The sequence below is a fragment of the Sus scrofa genome, chromosome 4, assembly GCF_054392235.1.
Source record: "Sus scrofa isolate SSC_HxYL_T2T_F1_AM1 chromosome 4, Sscrofa_HxYL_maternal_Yorkshire_Landrace_v2.0, whole genome shotgun sequence".
Classification (NCBI taxonomy): Eukaryota; Metazoa; Chordata; class Mammalia; order Artiodactyla; family Suidae; genus Sus; species Sus scrofa.
The window spans coordinates 136,270,168-136,287,305 of NC_139386.1; the positions used below are offsets into that span (position 1 = coordinate 136,270,168).

At 49.6% G+C, this 17,138-nt stretch overlaps 1 protein-coding gene and 1 long non-coding RNA gene across 11 annotated transcripts in view; one reads left to right on the forward strand and one right to left on the reverse strand.

Moving 5' to 3' along the window:
* The first annotated feature begins 2,806 nt into the window (after positions 1–2,806).
* LOC146404304 (uncharacterized) lies at positions 2,807–17,110 on the forward strand. Its single transcript, XR_014843159.1, has 2 exons — positions 2,807–3,161; positions 16,196–17,110. It is a non-coding gene; the product is annotated as an uncharacterized LOC146404304 (long non-coding RNA).
* DNAI3 (dynein axonemal intermediate chain 3) overlaps positions 10,940–17,138 on the reverse strand; it is a 60,992-nt gene continuing 54,793 nt past the window's right edge. For all 10 annotated transcript variants that reach the window (XR_014843158.1, XR_014843156.1, XR_014843157.1 and 7 more), the window contains 3 exons: positions 16,284–16,375; positions 15,316–15,438; positions 10,940–11,230 (listed from right to left, as the gene is read on the reverse strand). Coding sequence is in view for 7 of the 10 variants with exons in the window: in XM_085021306.1 (XP_084877432.1) it covers positions 11,087–11,230; positions 15,316–15,438; positions 16,284–16,375 (359 nt within the window). In the remaining 3 variants the exon portion in view is untranslated. The remainder of the gene's footprint in view (positions 11,231–15,315; positions 15,439–16,283; positions 16,376–17,138) is intronic.

Sequence of the window (17,138 nt, forward strand, 5' to 3'; positions counted from 1 at the left end):
TAAAGTGCTGTCTGTCCTAGGTTATGAGTCTGTGTTTGATCTGTACATGATGTCACAACTCACCTGTGAAGTCAACCAAATCTGTACATAAGAGAAGGCACTTTGATGTCTTTTTTCATCAACACTTTATTACAAACATTTTAAAGCATAAAAAAAGTTGAAAAGTATACAGTGAACACTCCTATCTACCACCTAGATTCTATAATTGTTAGCATTTTGCTGTATTTGCTTGATCAAATATCTATGTATCTACCATTACTGTCTTAATTTCGGATACGTTTTAAAGTAAGTCATAGACTTCCAGCACATGCCACAATGTGTCATTTTGGACACAAAAAAAGTGAATTGGAGATAAACTTTGTGTAATTATAACCAACCTCTAAAAGAGTCATGTAACACGTGAGTTCACCACACATTCTCGGTTTCATCGTTGTTGGAAAGATCCGTGGTATGAGTAGCCTTTAAAAAGTAGTGCGTATTTTGGGTATACCTTGCGTTCCTTTCCACATTTTCAGCTATTATCCCAGACTTCCATCCCTCGCAGATAACCTTTACAATTTCTACCACATTCAAGTACCCTGTGTAATATTATTATCACATTTTCCCTAGATTTTTTTCAATTAAATTTATTATTAAGCTAAAACTTCATGTGGCTGCTGTAACCAACCAGGGCCCTATGGGGCTCCTGGGCACTGAAGGCTTTCTGGGTCCCCCATTTCTTGTTTTTACGAAAAGAGGCCTCCTTCAGCCACTGTGACCTTCCCTGAGTTCCCAGGGGCAGTTTCAGACAGGTGCTAGTCAGGGAAGGAAGGGGAGGCAGAGACCAGGGAGGAACAGGCAAGAAACGGGTAGTACAGCCCTGGGGCAGGATCCTGGGTCCCTCTCAAGGGATACATAGGATAACATAGGTGTCTTACGCACCTAAGAGAAAAGTTATATTCCTTATGCTTTTTTTACTCTATTTTTGTCTTTTTGGGGCCCCATCCTCAGCATATGGAGGTTCCCAGGCTAGGGGTCCAATCTGAGCTACAGCTGCTGGCCTACACCACAGCCAGAACAACTCGGGATCCAAGCTGTGTCTGTGACCTACACCACAGCTTGCAGTAACGCCAGATTCTTAACCCACTGAGCGAGGCCAGCGATTGAACCTGCAACCTCATGGTTCCTAGTCGGATTCGCTTCTGCTGCGCCACGACAGGAACTCCGTAAAATTGAACAGCTTAGAGTTCTTCCTTGTCCTTCTCCCTGGCTTAATTGCACCCTAAACACAATCACCTGTGAGCTAAAGATGAGGCACCCTGGGGACGATGGCCTGTGGGTTAAAGATTACTAGCATATGATGTTTTGCAGGAACTTTCCTAGTTTGTTCTCATCTCTGATCATACACCCTTTTCTGGGATTTCCTGCTGTGACACAGTGGAAACAAATCCGACTGGCATCCATGAGGATGTGGGTTCAATCCCTGGCATCGCTCAATGCATTAATGATCCGGTGTTGCCTTGAGCTATGGTGTAGGCTGAAGATGTGGCTCAGATCCTGGGTTGCTGTGGCTGTGGTGTAGGCCAGCAGGTGTAGCTCCAATTTGACCTCCAGCCTGGGAAGTTCCACATGGTGAGAGTGTGGCCCTAAAAAGCAAAAACTACAAGCAAACAAAAAACACCCTTTTCACAAGTACCGTTATTCTCGGCACTAACCTAGAAGACCCCCACTGTGATCAGGCTGAGGTCTCCTGACTCCAGCTTCCAGGACTCAGATTCCCCCAGAGAAGGAAGGATGCATGTCTGCCCCCATCCTGACTCTTATCTGAAACCTGGTTTTTCTCTTTTAGACTATGAAACTCCCTGCAATTCTTCTCCAGTGCGAGGGCATGGGTTTTAAGGCATTAGCCTGCCATGGCCTCCTTTGCCTGGCAAAGCAATAAAAGCTATTTTTTTCTCCACCCAAAGCTCTGTTTCTGCGGTTCTATTCAGCGCCCGTGGACAGAGGCCAAGTTTCAGCAACACCACCATAAATGGAAAACCAGTGTCATATGCCGCAGACAAGTTAATCACACACATTTTTTCAATACACTGGAGTAAATTCACAGTGTACACCTTGGCGTGCATGCCACACAGGGAAATGCTGGATGATAGTCCCTGTTCTTTCCAATTTTCCTACCACCTATCTTGGGAGACAGGAACAGTCAAGGCTGCCCTGGAAGGAGCCTGGGCCCAGGCATGACACCAGGCTGCTCTCCTGTCGAGCAGCAAAAGCAGCACATCCGGATTTGCCCAGGTCTCACCCTGAGCCGCGACGGGGAGAGCGGGTGGGTTTCCCAGCAGGCCTCGGGTCGGAGGTCTGTCTGCAGCCTGTCTGAGACAAGTCCCACTGGGGCCCCTTGTCCTGAGCCTGTGCTGTTGCCCCGTTGGCTCTGCCAGCTCACACGGGCAGGAGCAGAGCCCAAGCCGAATCCCTGCAGCCTGGGTTCCTGTTCTGGGGTCGTTTCAGGGCTGTCGCCCCGACTACAGTTTTTGTTTTGTTTCTTATTACACGTTTGGCCCCCTCCTGCCGACAGGTCTTTCTTCCCGCCAGCTGTGCGTTTACCCGGCTGAGCTGGGAGATCGACGCCCCTCTTTCCCTCCTAAACTAGAGCCAGTGACACAAGCCGGACAAGTGGAGCTGTGAGTAGATTTCCTGCTGAGACAGATAAGCTGGAGGGTGTGACTTGGGGCTTTGGTGAACACGGCTTCTTTCGACACCCCTGGGATCTGATGGCCCCCGCCCAGTCCTGGCAGCTGGTTAAAAACAAGCCTCTCCTGGCAGAGGCAGAGCCCGTCAGAGACACGAGAACATGTGCGCATCCCAGGAGGCTGCTCTGGGGCTGAGAAAACGCTGCGGCCCAGCCAGGCCCCGATCCCCACTCAGGGTCCTGTCCGCCGGTGACTCTGTGGCTTGGGGACCCAGAGAGCCCGCAGTTCCTCCACAGTCTGCCCCTCGAGAGGTGGAGGGGGGCCCTACCCTTTCGAGGAAGCAGGAGAAGAACAGGATGTTATCTCCCAACAACTACTTCCCGGTGCTCCCTCCTCTGGTGACCAGAGGCCACTGGGTGGACGTGGGGACCCTTTGTCAAAAGACGCGGGAAACAGCAGTGCTGACCTGCCTGTCAGCCGCCAAAACAACAGGTAAAGGTCTTCCGGGGAGGGGCTGGGAAGTTGCTGCCACTGGGCGCCCTGGTCCCTCTGCACAGGGGCCGAACTGGGCATATTCTGGCCTCTCTTGATCTGTCTTTTTCTCCTCAAGCCCCGCAGCCAGCGGCCAGCTCTGGTGTGTCAGATGGCCCTTCCCTCCTGGGCCCCACAGACTCCGCCTCCTCCTCCACTGCCTTCAGGGAAAACTCGCCTTCCATTTGGCTCTACAGTCTCATCTGCAAGGGTGCAGCCTCCTCAGCTGGTTCGAATACTAGGGTAGTTCCCGCTGTGGCACAATGGGCTAAGAACCTGACTGGTATCCATGAGGATTCGGTTCGATTCCTGGCCTCACTCAGTGAATTAAGGATCTGGCGTTGCTGCGGCTGTGGTGTAGGCCGGCAGCTGCAGCTCTGATTCCACCCCTAGCCTGGGAACCTCCATATGCGCAAGTGCAGTTGTAAAAAGAAAGAAAAAACCCTTCAATAACATATATTATATATTTTTATAACATATGTATATAAATCAACTAGAAATGGGTCATAGACTTAGATGTAAATCTCAACAGTATAAAAACTTTTGAAAAAATCTTGGATTATGCAAAGATTTCTCAGGTAACCAAAAATGTGACCCATTAAAAAAAAAAAAGAGCTGCTCAGCTGAACATCATCACAATTAAAAAAAATTTTGGCTGCACCAGCAGCATGTGGACGTTCCCAGGCCAGGGATCGAACCTGAGCCACAGTGGTGATGATGCCGGATCCTTCACCTGCTGAGCCACCAGCAAACACAAAGTGGGTTTGCTTTGATGATGTAAACATCACCTTAGAATCTTGAAATAGTTCTCCATCTATAAAACTACTAATGATGATGACTATTATTCTATAGATTTATATTAAAAGCACTTAGATTTACAAGGAACTTTCATAGGTTTTATCTGACTCTCATCTTCATGGTAATCCTGTGCAGTGGGAATTATTATCCTGATTTACAGACGAAGGAGTGGAGGATCAGAAAGGTTATTTGCCCAACATTACAAAGCTTGGGAGTGGCTGAGCTTAAAGTCTCCTTGGCTGTCTCTCCGCTGATGACAACCAGTAATTATGTTCAGTCCTGCAGATGTGACTGTCTGACTAAATCCTACTAATATTTGGATTGACCCTGAAATTGGTCCCTAATACATTCCTAATAATAAATCCCTAATAACAAGACATTTTTTGTCTTCAGCTGTCTAAAGAGTTCACTGAAGGACTAAAACATTGAAGTTCTAGTTATCGCCTTTTAGGATTCTGGGTAATTGAGAGTTTATTTCACTTTTCAAATTTGTTATATCTGATCATACAGTCAAGAAATTTCATTAAAAGTGAAATATCATTGTCCATTTCAAAGGTTAATTTAGCTTGTTTATTCCAGTTGAAATAAAGCAGACACTTGCCGTATATTAGATTTGATTTAGAGTCTTGGGGTATTTTTTTGTTTTGTTTTTGTCTTTTGTCTTTTTAGTGCCGAACCTGCCGCATATGGAGGTTCCCAGGCTAGGGGTCTAATCAGAGCGTAGCTCCTACACCGTAGCCACAGCAATGCCAGATCCGAGCCGCATCTGCAAACTACACCACAGCTCACGGCAACGCCAGATCCTTAAGCCACTGAGCGAGCCAGGGATCGAACCTGCAACCACATGGTTCCTAGTCAGATTTGTTTCCGCTGTGCCAGGATGGGAACTCCCTTTTTATTTATTTACTTTTTTAAAGAGAATTATTATTCTTAAAAATACCGCTTATGAAAAGGACCGAGACAATGTATCTTTACTCGCTGGGGAAGAACATGAAATCAGTTTTACATCTTCTTTCCTTCCCCTGTTTAATAAACGAATAAAAACAGTCTAGCATGTCACATCTACAGATGCCATCGAGAAACCTTATTTTCTGTCCTTTTGAGTTTGGAGCATCGGCGTTACTGCAGAGACACAGCCTGTATTATTTACCATGCACACATGTTTGTGAACAAGAAAGCATTCGGAAGCAATTACATAATTTTTACAAAACCATCCTTTTGGCTGGTTGGTTGCTTCCGTGGTTGGTTTCTCTGATGTTTGCAATTCCGCTCCGACTGTGTGAAGCTGTTTTACGTGAGCCTGTGACCCTCCAGTGGCTCAAGAGCCATGGGCAAAGCGGACGATCACACAGGGTTTAATTTGCCCTTCGCTGAAGGATTTCATTTCCATCTCGGGGGCCTTGCTCAGGCACATGGTATCCGGCCTGGCGATGGCCACCTAGCAGCCCGGTGGTGAGGACCTCCCCAAGCAGGCTCAGGGTGCAGGGCACGGGGAGGTGTTAATTATTGACGGCGGTGGATTAGCGAAGTCGAGCAAGTGCACGAGGCCACGGTCGGCTGGACGCAGCGACCTTTGCATTCCCAGGGCACACAGACACTGTGTTTACCTGAGGGCCAGGGGACATGCTAGTTTAATTACGCAACAGGTTTTGGTGGGTAAAAGGCAGTTTGTACAGCTGAGTGATGATGAAATTTAATCTAAATAAATCAAGTCCTCTTAGAGCAATTAATTTTCAGGGTAGCCGTAAGCATTTCAAATTCTGCAAAAAAGAAAGCTAGCATTCAAATTTTAAATATTATGTCCAACACATCTGGTCTCCTACTAAAATGATTAAAGACTAATATTCGACTAGGCAGGCAGAGCCCCACGTAGATCATTGTTTGAGAATGAGAGACATTATGCTTAACAATAACGAACATGTAGGAGTTCCCGTCGTGGCGAAGTGGTTAACAAATCCGACTATGAACCATGAGGTTGCAGGTTCGATCCCTGGTCTTGCTCAGTGGGTTGGGGATCCAGCGTTGCCACGAGCTGTGGTGTAGGTTGCAGACAGGGCTCAGATCCCGTGTTGCTGTGGCTCTGGTGTAGGTCGGTAGCTACAGCTCCGATTCGACCCCTAGCCTGGGAATCTCCACATGCCTCGGGAGCAGCCCTGGAAAAGGCTAAAAGGCCAAAAAAAAAAAAAAAAAAAAAAAAAAAATGTTAAAAGCAAAGAATATTCCATAGGACAAAGAGGAAACACTACGGCTTCTCTGGTGTGTGTGTTTGTACCTGAGACCACACAAGAAATGGAGGCCGCATTTATTAAGCACCAACTATACGCCAGGTATTTTACATACATTGTTTTTTGTTTGTTTGTTTGTATGGCTGCACCTGTGGCATATGGAAGTTGAATAGGAGCTGCATCTGTGACCTACTCCACACCTCACGGCAACGCCAGATCTTTTAACCCACTGAGCAAGGCCAGGGATCAAACCCACATCCTGATGGACACTAGTCGGATTTTTAGCCCGCCGAGCCGCCGGAACTCCTGCATAGTTTGGTAGGAGGCGGTGCGAGTATTATCCCCATCTTACAGATGACGTAACCAAGATATGGGGACGCAGCAGTCTGCTTGGGGTAGAAGCTGCTAGGATCTCAAGACTGCTTTCTCTTCACTACACTGGGCGCCAGCCAGAAGCCCTGAGGGCAGAGGGAGAAGACGAGGCTGGCGGGCAGGGCGGGTGGGGGAGGGGGTAACGGGGGAATCGAAGGAGGCGCCTTGGCCAACTCCTCTGTCTCACACCCGGGATCCCGCAGCTTCAGGAAGAGCTTCCCAGCACGGGGCTTGGTGGTGTCCTTTGCGGCGAGCCTGAGCTTGTCGGCCAAGTGCAGGGACTGGGCCTGAGAGAGGCAGCTGCTGGAGCCACCGAAGGGCTGGAAGAGAGCTCGCCCCAAGCAAGGAGGCGGCTCGGTGACTTGGCCCAGATTCTGAAGCCCAGAGGCCGGAGGAGCTGGGCAGGTGGCTGGTTGGGGACACACGCCATCCTGCTCTGCTTCCTTCCCTCGCTCCTTCCGAGGGACCAGACCGCATCCAGGTCTGAAAGCGCTCCCTGGCCTTCCTGCTCAGCCTCCCAGTAAATCTCTTGCACATCCAGTCCTGCCGTGGTGCTCACTTCTTGCTGGACCAGAACTCACACCGAGGCACAGACCTAGCCCCTCTCCCGTGTCGCAGGCCATTAGGTATCTCCAGCACATGGGGAGAAGGGAGCCTTGAGTGCCTGGTGGTTGGGACTTGCTTTAAAACACACGTGCCTCTACCTGCATCCCAGAGACTGCAGGGCACACCTGGAGGTGCTTTGCAGCAGGATGAGAGGCCTGATGAGCAGGTGGGGCGAGATCCCCTGAAATGTGGGCTATTTATGTGACTTCGCTAGCAGCCATAGGCTGCTGAGATGACCTGGAAAAAAATGAGGTTATAAACACACAATAAAAATATCACACTGAACTGGTAATAGCTGCTCTCACAGGCAAGAGGAACCCCACGTTTGGTTTCTGCAGCGAGAATATATAATCATATTGTATTTATAAATTAGATGAAATAGCAGCAAAACATGTGACTGCTTGCTAAATGCCAGACTCTGCCAAGACCCTACTTGCGAGCAAAGAGGCCGACGCTCGTTCCACGCATCCATCGCCGTGTCCTCTTTGCTAAGAGGACCCTGCTTTTGCCTGGGACCGTGTGCCAGCCCGGGCGATGGCCTTTATCAGGTAACCATGACGCTCCTGTCCTCTGCAGTCCCATCCTCTTTTGCACTAAAAGTGGCCACACGACTCAGTTCCATCCGGGAGACCCCAGCAGAAGTCGGCTGGGACTGGGTCAGGAAACATGCTTTTCCTAGAAAACCCCAGGCAAAGCCCCTCACCTTCTTCAGGTCTTTGCTCCAATGTCACCTTCCCAGTAAGACCTACTCTGAGCACCCTGTTTAAAATTGCAGGCACATCGTAGGCACTCAAAGCATTTTTTTTCCTTTGAGGGAACACATGAAAGTGAAGTAGGGAAAACTGCCGGAGAAGCACAGACCAGCAAGCACCAGGGCTCTGGGACAAGACCATGCCTGGCATGATGGAGCAGCGTGGTCTGTGCTGAGGGGAGCACGAGAGAGGAGGCCAGGGTGACAACGGAGAGACTGACTGCATGAGCTTGCAGGTCACAGCAAAGCCTCTGTCTGGGAAGACTAGGAGGGGCTCTGAGCAGAAGAATGGCCGCCTCTGGCTTCCATTAAAATTACCATGGGGCTGGAGTTCCCTGGTGGCCTAGTGGTTACCGATTTGTTGTTGTCAGGGCTGTGGCTTGAGTTCGGTCCCTGGCCTGGGAACTTCTGCAGGCTGTAGGCACAGCGGAAACAGACAAACCCCGGACTACCACCCGGCTGCTGTTGAGAGAGGCTGAGGGAAGAAGGAAGGAGCAGAGAGAACAGTTCGGCCGCCGCGGCAAAAGCCCCAGGCGGCGCGGGCAGCGGCAGCGGGGACTGTGGCGACAGCAGTGGGGAAGGGGGGCGTGGTCAGGCTCCAGGTGCGTTCCGAGGGCGTGGCCAACAGGCTGCTCACAGACTGGGTGCGGACTGTGCGAGAGCGAAATGAAGGTGCTCTCAAGGTTTTTGTGGAGTAGCCGAAGCAAGATGATTGCGGGAACCGTGGGAAACACGGGTTTTGGAGGGAAACGCAGGCACTCGGTTTCGGACGTGTTTAAATTCGAGATGCCTAGTATACACCCCAGACCTGAAGTGTTCAAATGACTATACCGCTCTTGATTTTATGGGAGAAGTTCAAGCCAGAGGTACAGGTAGTACATAAAACTAGGAGAGTGATGATTCACCGAAGGCACGATGTGGATTAAAAAAAAGGAGAGGGATTCCTGCTGTGGCGCAATGGGTTAAGAATCTGACCAGAGTGGCTCTGGTTGCTGTGGAGGTGCAGGTTCGATCCCCAGCCCTGTGCAGTGGGTTAAAGGATCCAGCGTTGCTACAGCTGTGGTGTAGGTTGCAACTGCAGCTCAGATTCACTGCCTGGCCTGGGAACTTCTATATGCTGTTGGTGTGGCCACAAAAACACCACCACCAAAAAAATGTTTTTGAAAAAAGGAAAGAGAAACGTTCACATACAAGGATGAGCCCTGGGATATTCTAATAAGGATGCTGACCTGTGTGGGGCAACCCCCCACCACCACCGTACGCAGGGACTCATTTGCTCTTACAAAACGTTACCGGTAAGTCCTCTCGTCCTGACTGTAGAGAAGGAGGAGGCATCACAGCAATGAGCCGCCTGTCCCAGGCACACAGAGGGTTAAGCGCCGCTCCTACCTGACTTCTGTGTAAATGATGCGTCACCTCCTGGCAATTTAACTTATGAGCCTTGGCATCACCCTCTGTCTCCCTGCCATCCAATCGGATGCAATCGGCCTTTCTTCTCCATTTTCACTTTAAGGTTCAGCACAGGGTGTCCTAGTCTTTTACCCTGAACTGTTACAACTGTCTCCTGCCTTGACTCTCCCACTCGAATCTGCTCCTCATCTTCCTGAATGTAAAGCTGATTGTGTCACCTTCCTGGTTGGCTCGTCCATTAATTCCCCATTCTCGGCCAGCTCTAATCTTGCTTCTTCAGCTTGCTTTACAGGAGCCTTCGCTTCCTCTCCTGGCTCCTCTCCCGGCAGCCCGCCTCCCACACTAGACACTCTCCTGTGCCATTGAACCTCTTATTGAGGTACATCGAGCTCCTTCTCAACTCAAACGCTATTACTACTCCCCTTCTGTGCCCGTGCTGGTTAAACCTTCGGTTCCATGCTGACCAGAAGACACGACACTGGGCACTGTCCTTGTTCCACGTCTCTGAGGAAAACTTTCAACTTTTCACGATTAAGTATAATGTTTGTTGCAAGATTGTTCTAGATGCCCTGCATCGGATTAAGGAAGTTTCCTTCTTTTTGTAGTTGCAAAGAATTTATTGTTTTCTTGTGAGTGGATGTTGAATTCTAGTGAATGCTTTCTGCGTTTATTTGGTATCATAAATGCTTTAGTCAATCACTGATCTATTTTCTATTAACCTTATATTTCCTGGATAAATCCAACATGACCTTCACGTGCAATCCTTTTCAATGCATGTATTTCTGGATTTCATTTGCTAATATTTTGTTTAGCACATGGCCCTACAATCTGTGCAGTGGTCCAGTGGGAACACTTCTTGGAAAGCAACCTGCTAGTTCTATTTTTTTTTTTTTTTTTGTCTTTTTGCCATTTCTGGGCTGCTCCTGTGGCATATGGAGGTTTCCAGGCTAGGGGTCCAATCAGAGCTGTTGTCACCAGCCTATGCTAGGGCCACAGCAACACGGGATCTGAGCTGCGTCTGCAATCTACACCACAGCTCACAGCAACACCAGATCCTCAACCCACTGAGCAAGGCCAGGGATCGAACCTGCAACCTCATGGTTCCTAGTCAGATTTGTTAACCACTGAGCCATGACGGGAACTCTGCAACCTGCTAATTAGAAGCAAAGTTTGATTTCTACTTCTGCCTGGGCTTAGAGGCTCTGAATGGATGCTGGTCAAGGACTGAGGGTGGAGGGGATCTCTGAAGCTGTTTTACCACAGGAAAATGGAAGTTTCATTAGAACTAGCCTTTTTTTTTTTTTTTTTTTTTTTTTTTTTTTTTTTTTTTTTTAGGGCTGTACCCACAGCATATGGAAGTTCCCAGGCTAGGGGCTGAATCGGAGCTACAGCTGCTGGCCTACACCACAGCTCACAGCAATGCCAGATCCCTGACCCACTGAGCAAGGCCATGGATCGAACTCACATCCTCATGGGTGCTAGTCGGACTAGGTTCCCCTGAACCACGACGGGAACTCCAGCAATAACTTTTATGCTCGGTATATTTTCAGTCCCCAGAACTGAAATATACCTTATTGTTTAATTCAGAAGCTTTAATAGCAGTAAAATGAAAGCTTAATATGTGAACGCAAACCTTTTTCATGTTTGCTAGTCCACCTCACATAAACAATGATGAAGAAAAAGAAGGCCCCGTGAAACCCCAAACACGGCTCCCGCAGGGTCTCCTACATCATTTCCACGTGCGACCCGGTTTCCTCCACTTTGATAAGCCCGAGGCGGACGAGGGTGCTCTTTTCCAGCTCCAAGTAATCGTCATAGTCTGCTTTCAATTCCGTCTCCAATCGTTCTTTTGACTTCTGATATGTTTTCTAGGGGGGAGAAAAAAAAGTCATCCATATAACACTGACACCTGAAGATACCCAAGGCTGGGAAGGGGCTATTTTTGAAGAGCTGGCCTGGTGCCGCTCTCGGGAAGGGCTTCGAGGGAGAGGGCAGGGGGCACCTCCCGCACAGTCAGGGAGGGGCTCGGGGCCGGAGTTGGGGGGCAGAGACAGAACAGAGCAGGTGTGTGCAGACTCAGGTGTCTCCTGGTGGTGGAGCTGGCGGATCCGCTGAGCGCTGGGGGCGGGATGTCAGGGGCAGGGGGAATTCAGGCCGGGCTGCAAGCTGCTGCCACCGACCCAGGGAGGAGCACGTTGAGGGCGGTGAGAATAACAACAAAGAGCTTTTATTCAGCTAATTTACCCAGCAGCTCTTGCTGAATCATTTGAGTCATCTGCTTTGTTCTTTGATCTGTCAGTATTTGCATGAGGACTGCTCTGGTTTCATTAGCGTGACAGTTAATTTGCTGGGCAGTCACGATTTTTCCCTCATCTGTGTCTTCTTTCAGAGGAGCTTTGGGATCCCTGCATTGTTGCCTTTGTTTCTCCTCTCGTCCTCTCCCCATCTGATTGTCTTCTGGTGCCTTCTGACCCCTTGTCACCCAGCCCTGTCTTTGTGGATTCCATCAAGGGGACCAGTGCTGCATTTTATTCTAGTTGCTTTAGAGAATAATCTGCAATCATTTCCCCTTTGAGCGTCCACACACACGATGCTCCCTTCCCCGCCCACCGAGGCCCTCTTTCCGTAGGTTTGTTTTCCCTCTCTCTTCTCTTCTTAATTTCTCTGCTTTCCCAAGAAGAATTGCAACCGCTCCCTAGCACCGTGAGGGTTAAAGGAACAGTTAAGTACTGGTGAGTCTTCAGAATGGTTCATGGCACCCAGGAGGCACTTAATATGTGGGAGCTACACTAACCAATTCACAGAGAGGGCAGGACTTGATGGGGTGAGAGTAGCAACTGCTGCTCTTCTAACCCCTGACCTGTGCAGCATATGTGACAGATCCCGCAGGCTTTCTTACCACTTCTAGGTATGAGGATAATGTCGTTTTTGGGTATTTGAAGGTCCCAGCCAGTCCACTGTCGAAAGGGCAACTGCCCCACTGTGACACCCCTTCTGAGACCTCCAGCCTCTTTCTTGGAGGCTGCATCACTCCAGTTAGAAGGCCCTTTGGGGCTTCTGATCGGAGCCTAGCTCTTTTGAGTTTGCCCCCTGGCCCCAGGAAAACCCACGGCCCTCACTCTGCCATCAGGACAAGTTCACTGCCCCGGGGTCCTCTCTCCTCCTTCTGCCAGAGCAGTTTCAGCCAATCTCCTGCCTGCAGACCTTCCAGCCACAGAGGTCAGGTCCCCGTCCCCAGTTCCTAAACTCCTTCTGGACATTCTGCTCTGGGCCCTTGCTAACTCCCAGCCCTTGGGTTTCTGTGGCTCCACAGGTAGGAGGCCGGCACCCACTCAGCCAGCAGCCACCTCTGCAACAGGTCCCGTGCAGCTCTCCTCCTGGGGTCTGGGCGGTCTGCATGAGTGGGAAGTGGGGGCCACCGGACCTCCAGCACCTCCCTCCACAAAAAGCACCCTCCTCCAGCCTCTTCCCTGCGGCTCCTGCTTCCCTCGTGGCCCGGAGTGTGGGTTCCTGGTGGTCTGGGGTGGGGGTCCCTGACCAGAGGCCACAGAATTATTCGGCGTTTCACCCTCTTCTCAGTCTCAACATATGGATCCCATGGGAACTGTCACTCCTCTTGGCGCTGGGTCGCCTGCTGGAATTCATTTCATATGTTCTTCGAGCTGTCATTACTCTGACGTTTCAGTGCGTGGACAGCATCCGGCTGCAGTGTTTGCAGAGGGGTGGGCACATAGATTCCCTCTATCTGTGGGTGAGGGTGCCCGCGGGCCCGCCGTCTATAACCAGTGCTCCTCACGGCAGCTGCCGGCTGCGGACACTTCACACAGTTTAGCTCCCGCTGTGACCTCAGAGGCAGCTCCCTCAGGCCCCTTGTCCCTGTTATCAGTTGCTTGTAAGGAGAGAGGTCCTCCTCGGGGACCCCCGCTCATGTTCTAAATCTAACAGACGGGCCCTGAACTTGGCCCTTTCCCACAGCCTCATTCCAGAGGAAGCTGGAGAGGCAGCAGCTCTGCTCGGGGGAGGGCGTGATGGCAAAAGGACCAGAAACACCAGGCAGCAGGTGGCACAGTTTGGTGACTCAAAAGCATCCCAGGCTTCCACAATGGGACTATTATAACGTTCAGGTGTTTTAAAAGTACTTCCGGAGTTCCTGTCGTGGCTCAGTGGTTAACGCATCTGACTAGCATCCATGCAGACTCAGGTTTGATCCCTGGCCTTGCTCAATGGGTTAAGGATCCTGTGTTGCTCTGGCTGTGGCGTAGGCTGGCGGCTGAAGCTCCAATTCGACCACCTAGCCTGGGAACCTCCATATGCTGCAGGTGCAGCCCTAAAAAGTGGGGAAAAAAAAGGACTTCACATGCAAATTGTTTTTGGATTATCCACAATTCTACTTAGTCTCAGTGATGTGGACAGTTGGGAGCTGTCACTATGGCATTTAAACCCTCGTAGTCATCATAGATGGTGTGTGGAAAGCGTGGCAGACTCTCCCCCAGCTGAACTGCAGGGTTCGTGATGCCCCAAAAGCCAGACCAACACCTTTTTTTTTGTATCAGGGAGAGTTGGTTCCCTGGTGTTCTTTTGTGCTTTGTCATCGCCGCACAGTGTTGGACAGGAAGGCCCTCCGCTTTTGGTGCACTAATTCGTATCCATCAATGCGACCTTGTTGACCCATTTGCTAAAGCAGTGCATGAAAACTTTTCCATGTGCTCGTGCTTCTGAGACCTGGGGTCTCACATGAGTCATGACATTGGAGGAGGCTACGTATGAGGCTACAAGGAAACGCGAGGCAGTGATGAAACGGGCGGTGACCAAAAGCAAGGGAGGGAATGAAGGAGAGCCCAGCAGAAGCGTGGACTGAGATGACCCCAGTGAGGAAGGAAGAAGAGCCGAGTGCACAGAACAGTTAAAGGCCCCCAGCTCTGGGGATCAGGAGAAGAGGCCACCAGGGCGACAGGGTCCCAGCAAGCGGACAGGCTGAGAAAGAAGAGGGTGGGGCTGTCAGAACTTTAGGTTTTTTGGGGGGGCAGAATTTAAGGTGGGGGTGTCCTGTAAATTCTTCTCTCCCGAAAACTTGAGTTCTAGTCCATTTTTGTCTGTCTGTCTGTTACCAGCTCTCACTTAATCAGAGTCTACTAGGTGTCAGACCACCGTGCTGAAAGCCTTACAGTAATCCTAAAAGGGGCTTATCAGAGTCCCATTTTTAAAATAAGAGAACCGAAGCTCAGCAGAGACACAAACCTTGCTCCAGATCTCGTAGCTAGTAAGTAAGAAAGATGGAAGTGAGCCCTCACGTCTGAATTCATAGTCCACTCTGTTTTGCACTGTTTTTTTTTTTTTTTTTGGTGTGTGTGTGTCTTTTTAGGGCCACACCTATGGCATATGGAGGTTCCCAAGCTAGGGGTCTAATTGGGGCTACAGATGCTGAACTACACCACAGTCACAGCAAGGTGGGATCTGAGCCTCATCTGCAACCTACACCACAGCTCACGACAATGCCAGGTCCCCAACCCACTGAGGGAGGCCAGGGATCTAACCTCCGTCCTCATGGATACTAGTCAGGTTCGTTAACCACTGACCCATGAGGGGAACTCCTGTTTTGCCCTGTTTTAATGCATTGTTCACCAGATGATAGCATTCTATGAAGAGAAAGCATTCAAATTTTGAATTTTTGTATCTATAATTGTTATGTAGATAACCCTGTATCTAAAAGACTTTAAAATATGAAAATTTCAGAAACTTAAATTGGGCGGAATCTCACTAGGTGTCCCACTGGCAGTTCTCACGCACAGTAAACTAGGAAATCAGAGAAATGCCTGCTTGACTCACATGAGAACAAGAGAAGAATGTGAAAAGGCATAATTTTTCTATCGAAACTGTAGACTAAGCCATACAAATATGTCCCCACTGGCATCAGAGGAAAGCAATTTTGGTTGGTTTCCGAAATTTAACTTACAATTTTTTTCTTCTCCAATTCCAAATCCATTTCTTTCTTTTCCTGTTCACGAATTTTTTTGCGCTGTTCTACATATTCCAGGTGCTTGACTTCTCTTTCAAAGTAGTGGCTTATACTTGATGCCTGTTAGAAACACCGGCCCGTGAGAGGGAGCCCACGCGGGAGCCCTGGAGCTGCAGCTTCATGGCTGCAATTCAGGGATCCGCCCCCCACCGCCTGCTTCTTTCCTTCTCACGTTCAAGACCAGGGCAAGTCCCACGTCCCAACCAAACTTGAGAAACCCAGAGGAGGGTGTTGAGGTAAACCCTGAAGGGACTGGAGGCAGAGCTGGTTCCTGGGCCCCGGAGAGCTTGGTATGTGGGCATAAGAAGAGGAGCAGGAATGTGAGTAGAGGCCTCGGGCAAGGCGACCAAAGGAAGAAAGCGTCTCCTTGCCCGGAACCAGGCTGATGCTGTCGGAACTCGCAACAGACTGTAACCTGTACATTTAATGCGGGTTGAACACACAGTTACACACTTCCATCTATTGATCTTTTTATAAGCTAAAGATTAACATCGCTCGACACCCTTGAGTGTTGTGCGTGGAGGGGCAGACACGCTGCCCGCCAAGCTGGAGGAGGAGGGGTGGAAGCTGGCAATGGAGAGATGCATAAACACGCCAGTGGTCCCTCTGGGAAGGGGGTCCCTGAAAGAAGGATCTCCTGCCTGGGTTATAGCCTGAAAAGAACATTATTGGAGTATGAATCCGCCAATTCTTCTCTGAATCTGAGCTTTATGAACTGGGTCTTTCTTTCATTGCATTTTTTTCCCCTCGCTTTAAGCCATACAACAGAAACACATCACCTTATTTTTGACTGTACGATTCTTTTGTTCTCTTGCAGAGCAAAAGTGGTCATTTCTAAACATACTTACAAAATATGCCTCAGCAGCATCTGATGACATAAATCTGCAAAGCCGGAAGTTACCAACCTCATTGCTGGAAGGGTGACTTAATGTCCACGGAATTTCCAGTATGTGCAGCGTTCCATAGTAATCGGCTATGGCTATCAGCTGCTGCTTAGCTGAAAGAGTCAAAAACAGGAAGAAGCACCTCTGCAATCAGAAAGCCACCTTGGAGGCGACCAGGGAATGTGTTTTGTCCTGTGATGGCCCAGAGGACCTGCTCTGGTTCCAGGGATCTTGGCACCTTCATCAGACATTGCCTACTGGGGGCCACATTCAGAGACCCCGAGCCTCTGTCAGCCACCTGCCCAACTCCAGGCGCTGTATAAGGAGTGTAGCTCCCAGCTGAAGCCAGCCCTCTCTGGCTGGATCCGCTGGGCCAGTTTAAGGGGTAATACATGGAAGATTTAAAAATAATAATGAGGGAGTTCCCGTCGTGGCGCAGTGGTTAACGAATCCGACTAGGAACCATGAGGTTGCAGGTTCGATCCCTGGTCTTGCTCAGTGGGTTGGGGATCCAGCGTTGCCGTGAGCTGTTGCAGACACGGCTTGGATCCAGCGTTGCTGTGGCTCTGGCGTAGGCTGGTGGCTACAGCTCTGATTCGACCCCTAGCCTGGGAACCTTCATATGCAGTGGGAGCGGCCCAAGAAATGGCAAAAAGACAAAAATAAAAAAATAAAAATAATAATAATGATGAAATCATTTCCACCAAAGACACAGTAAGGGCAAAGGGATACCATCACGCAGATGACATACAAAGGCACAGCTAGAGCCAGTTTTCTTATTATAAAAACAAATTGCTTCCTTTGATTATTTAAAATGGATATAAAACAAACGTATTTGAGAATTTAAATTTTCTGTCTCATCGACTTTATTCTTCC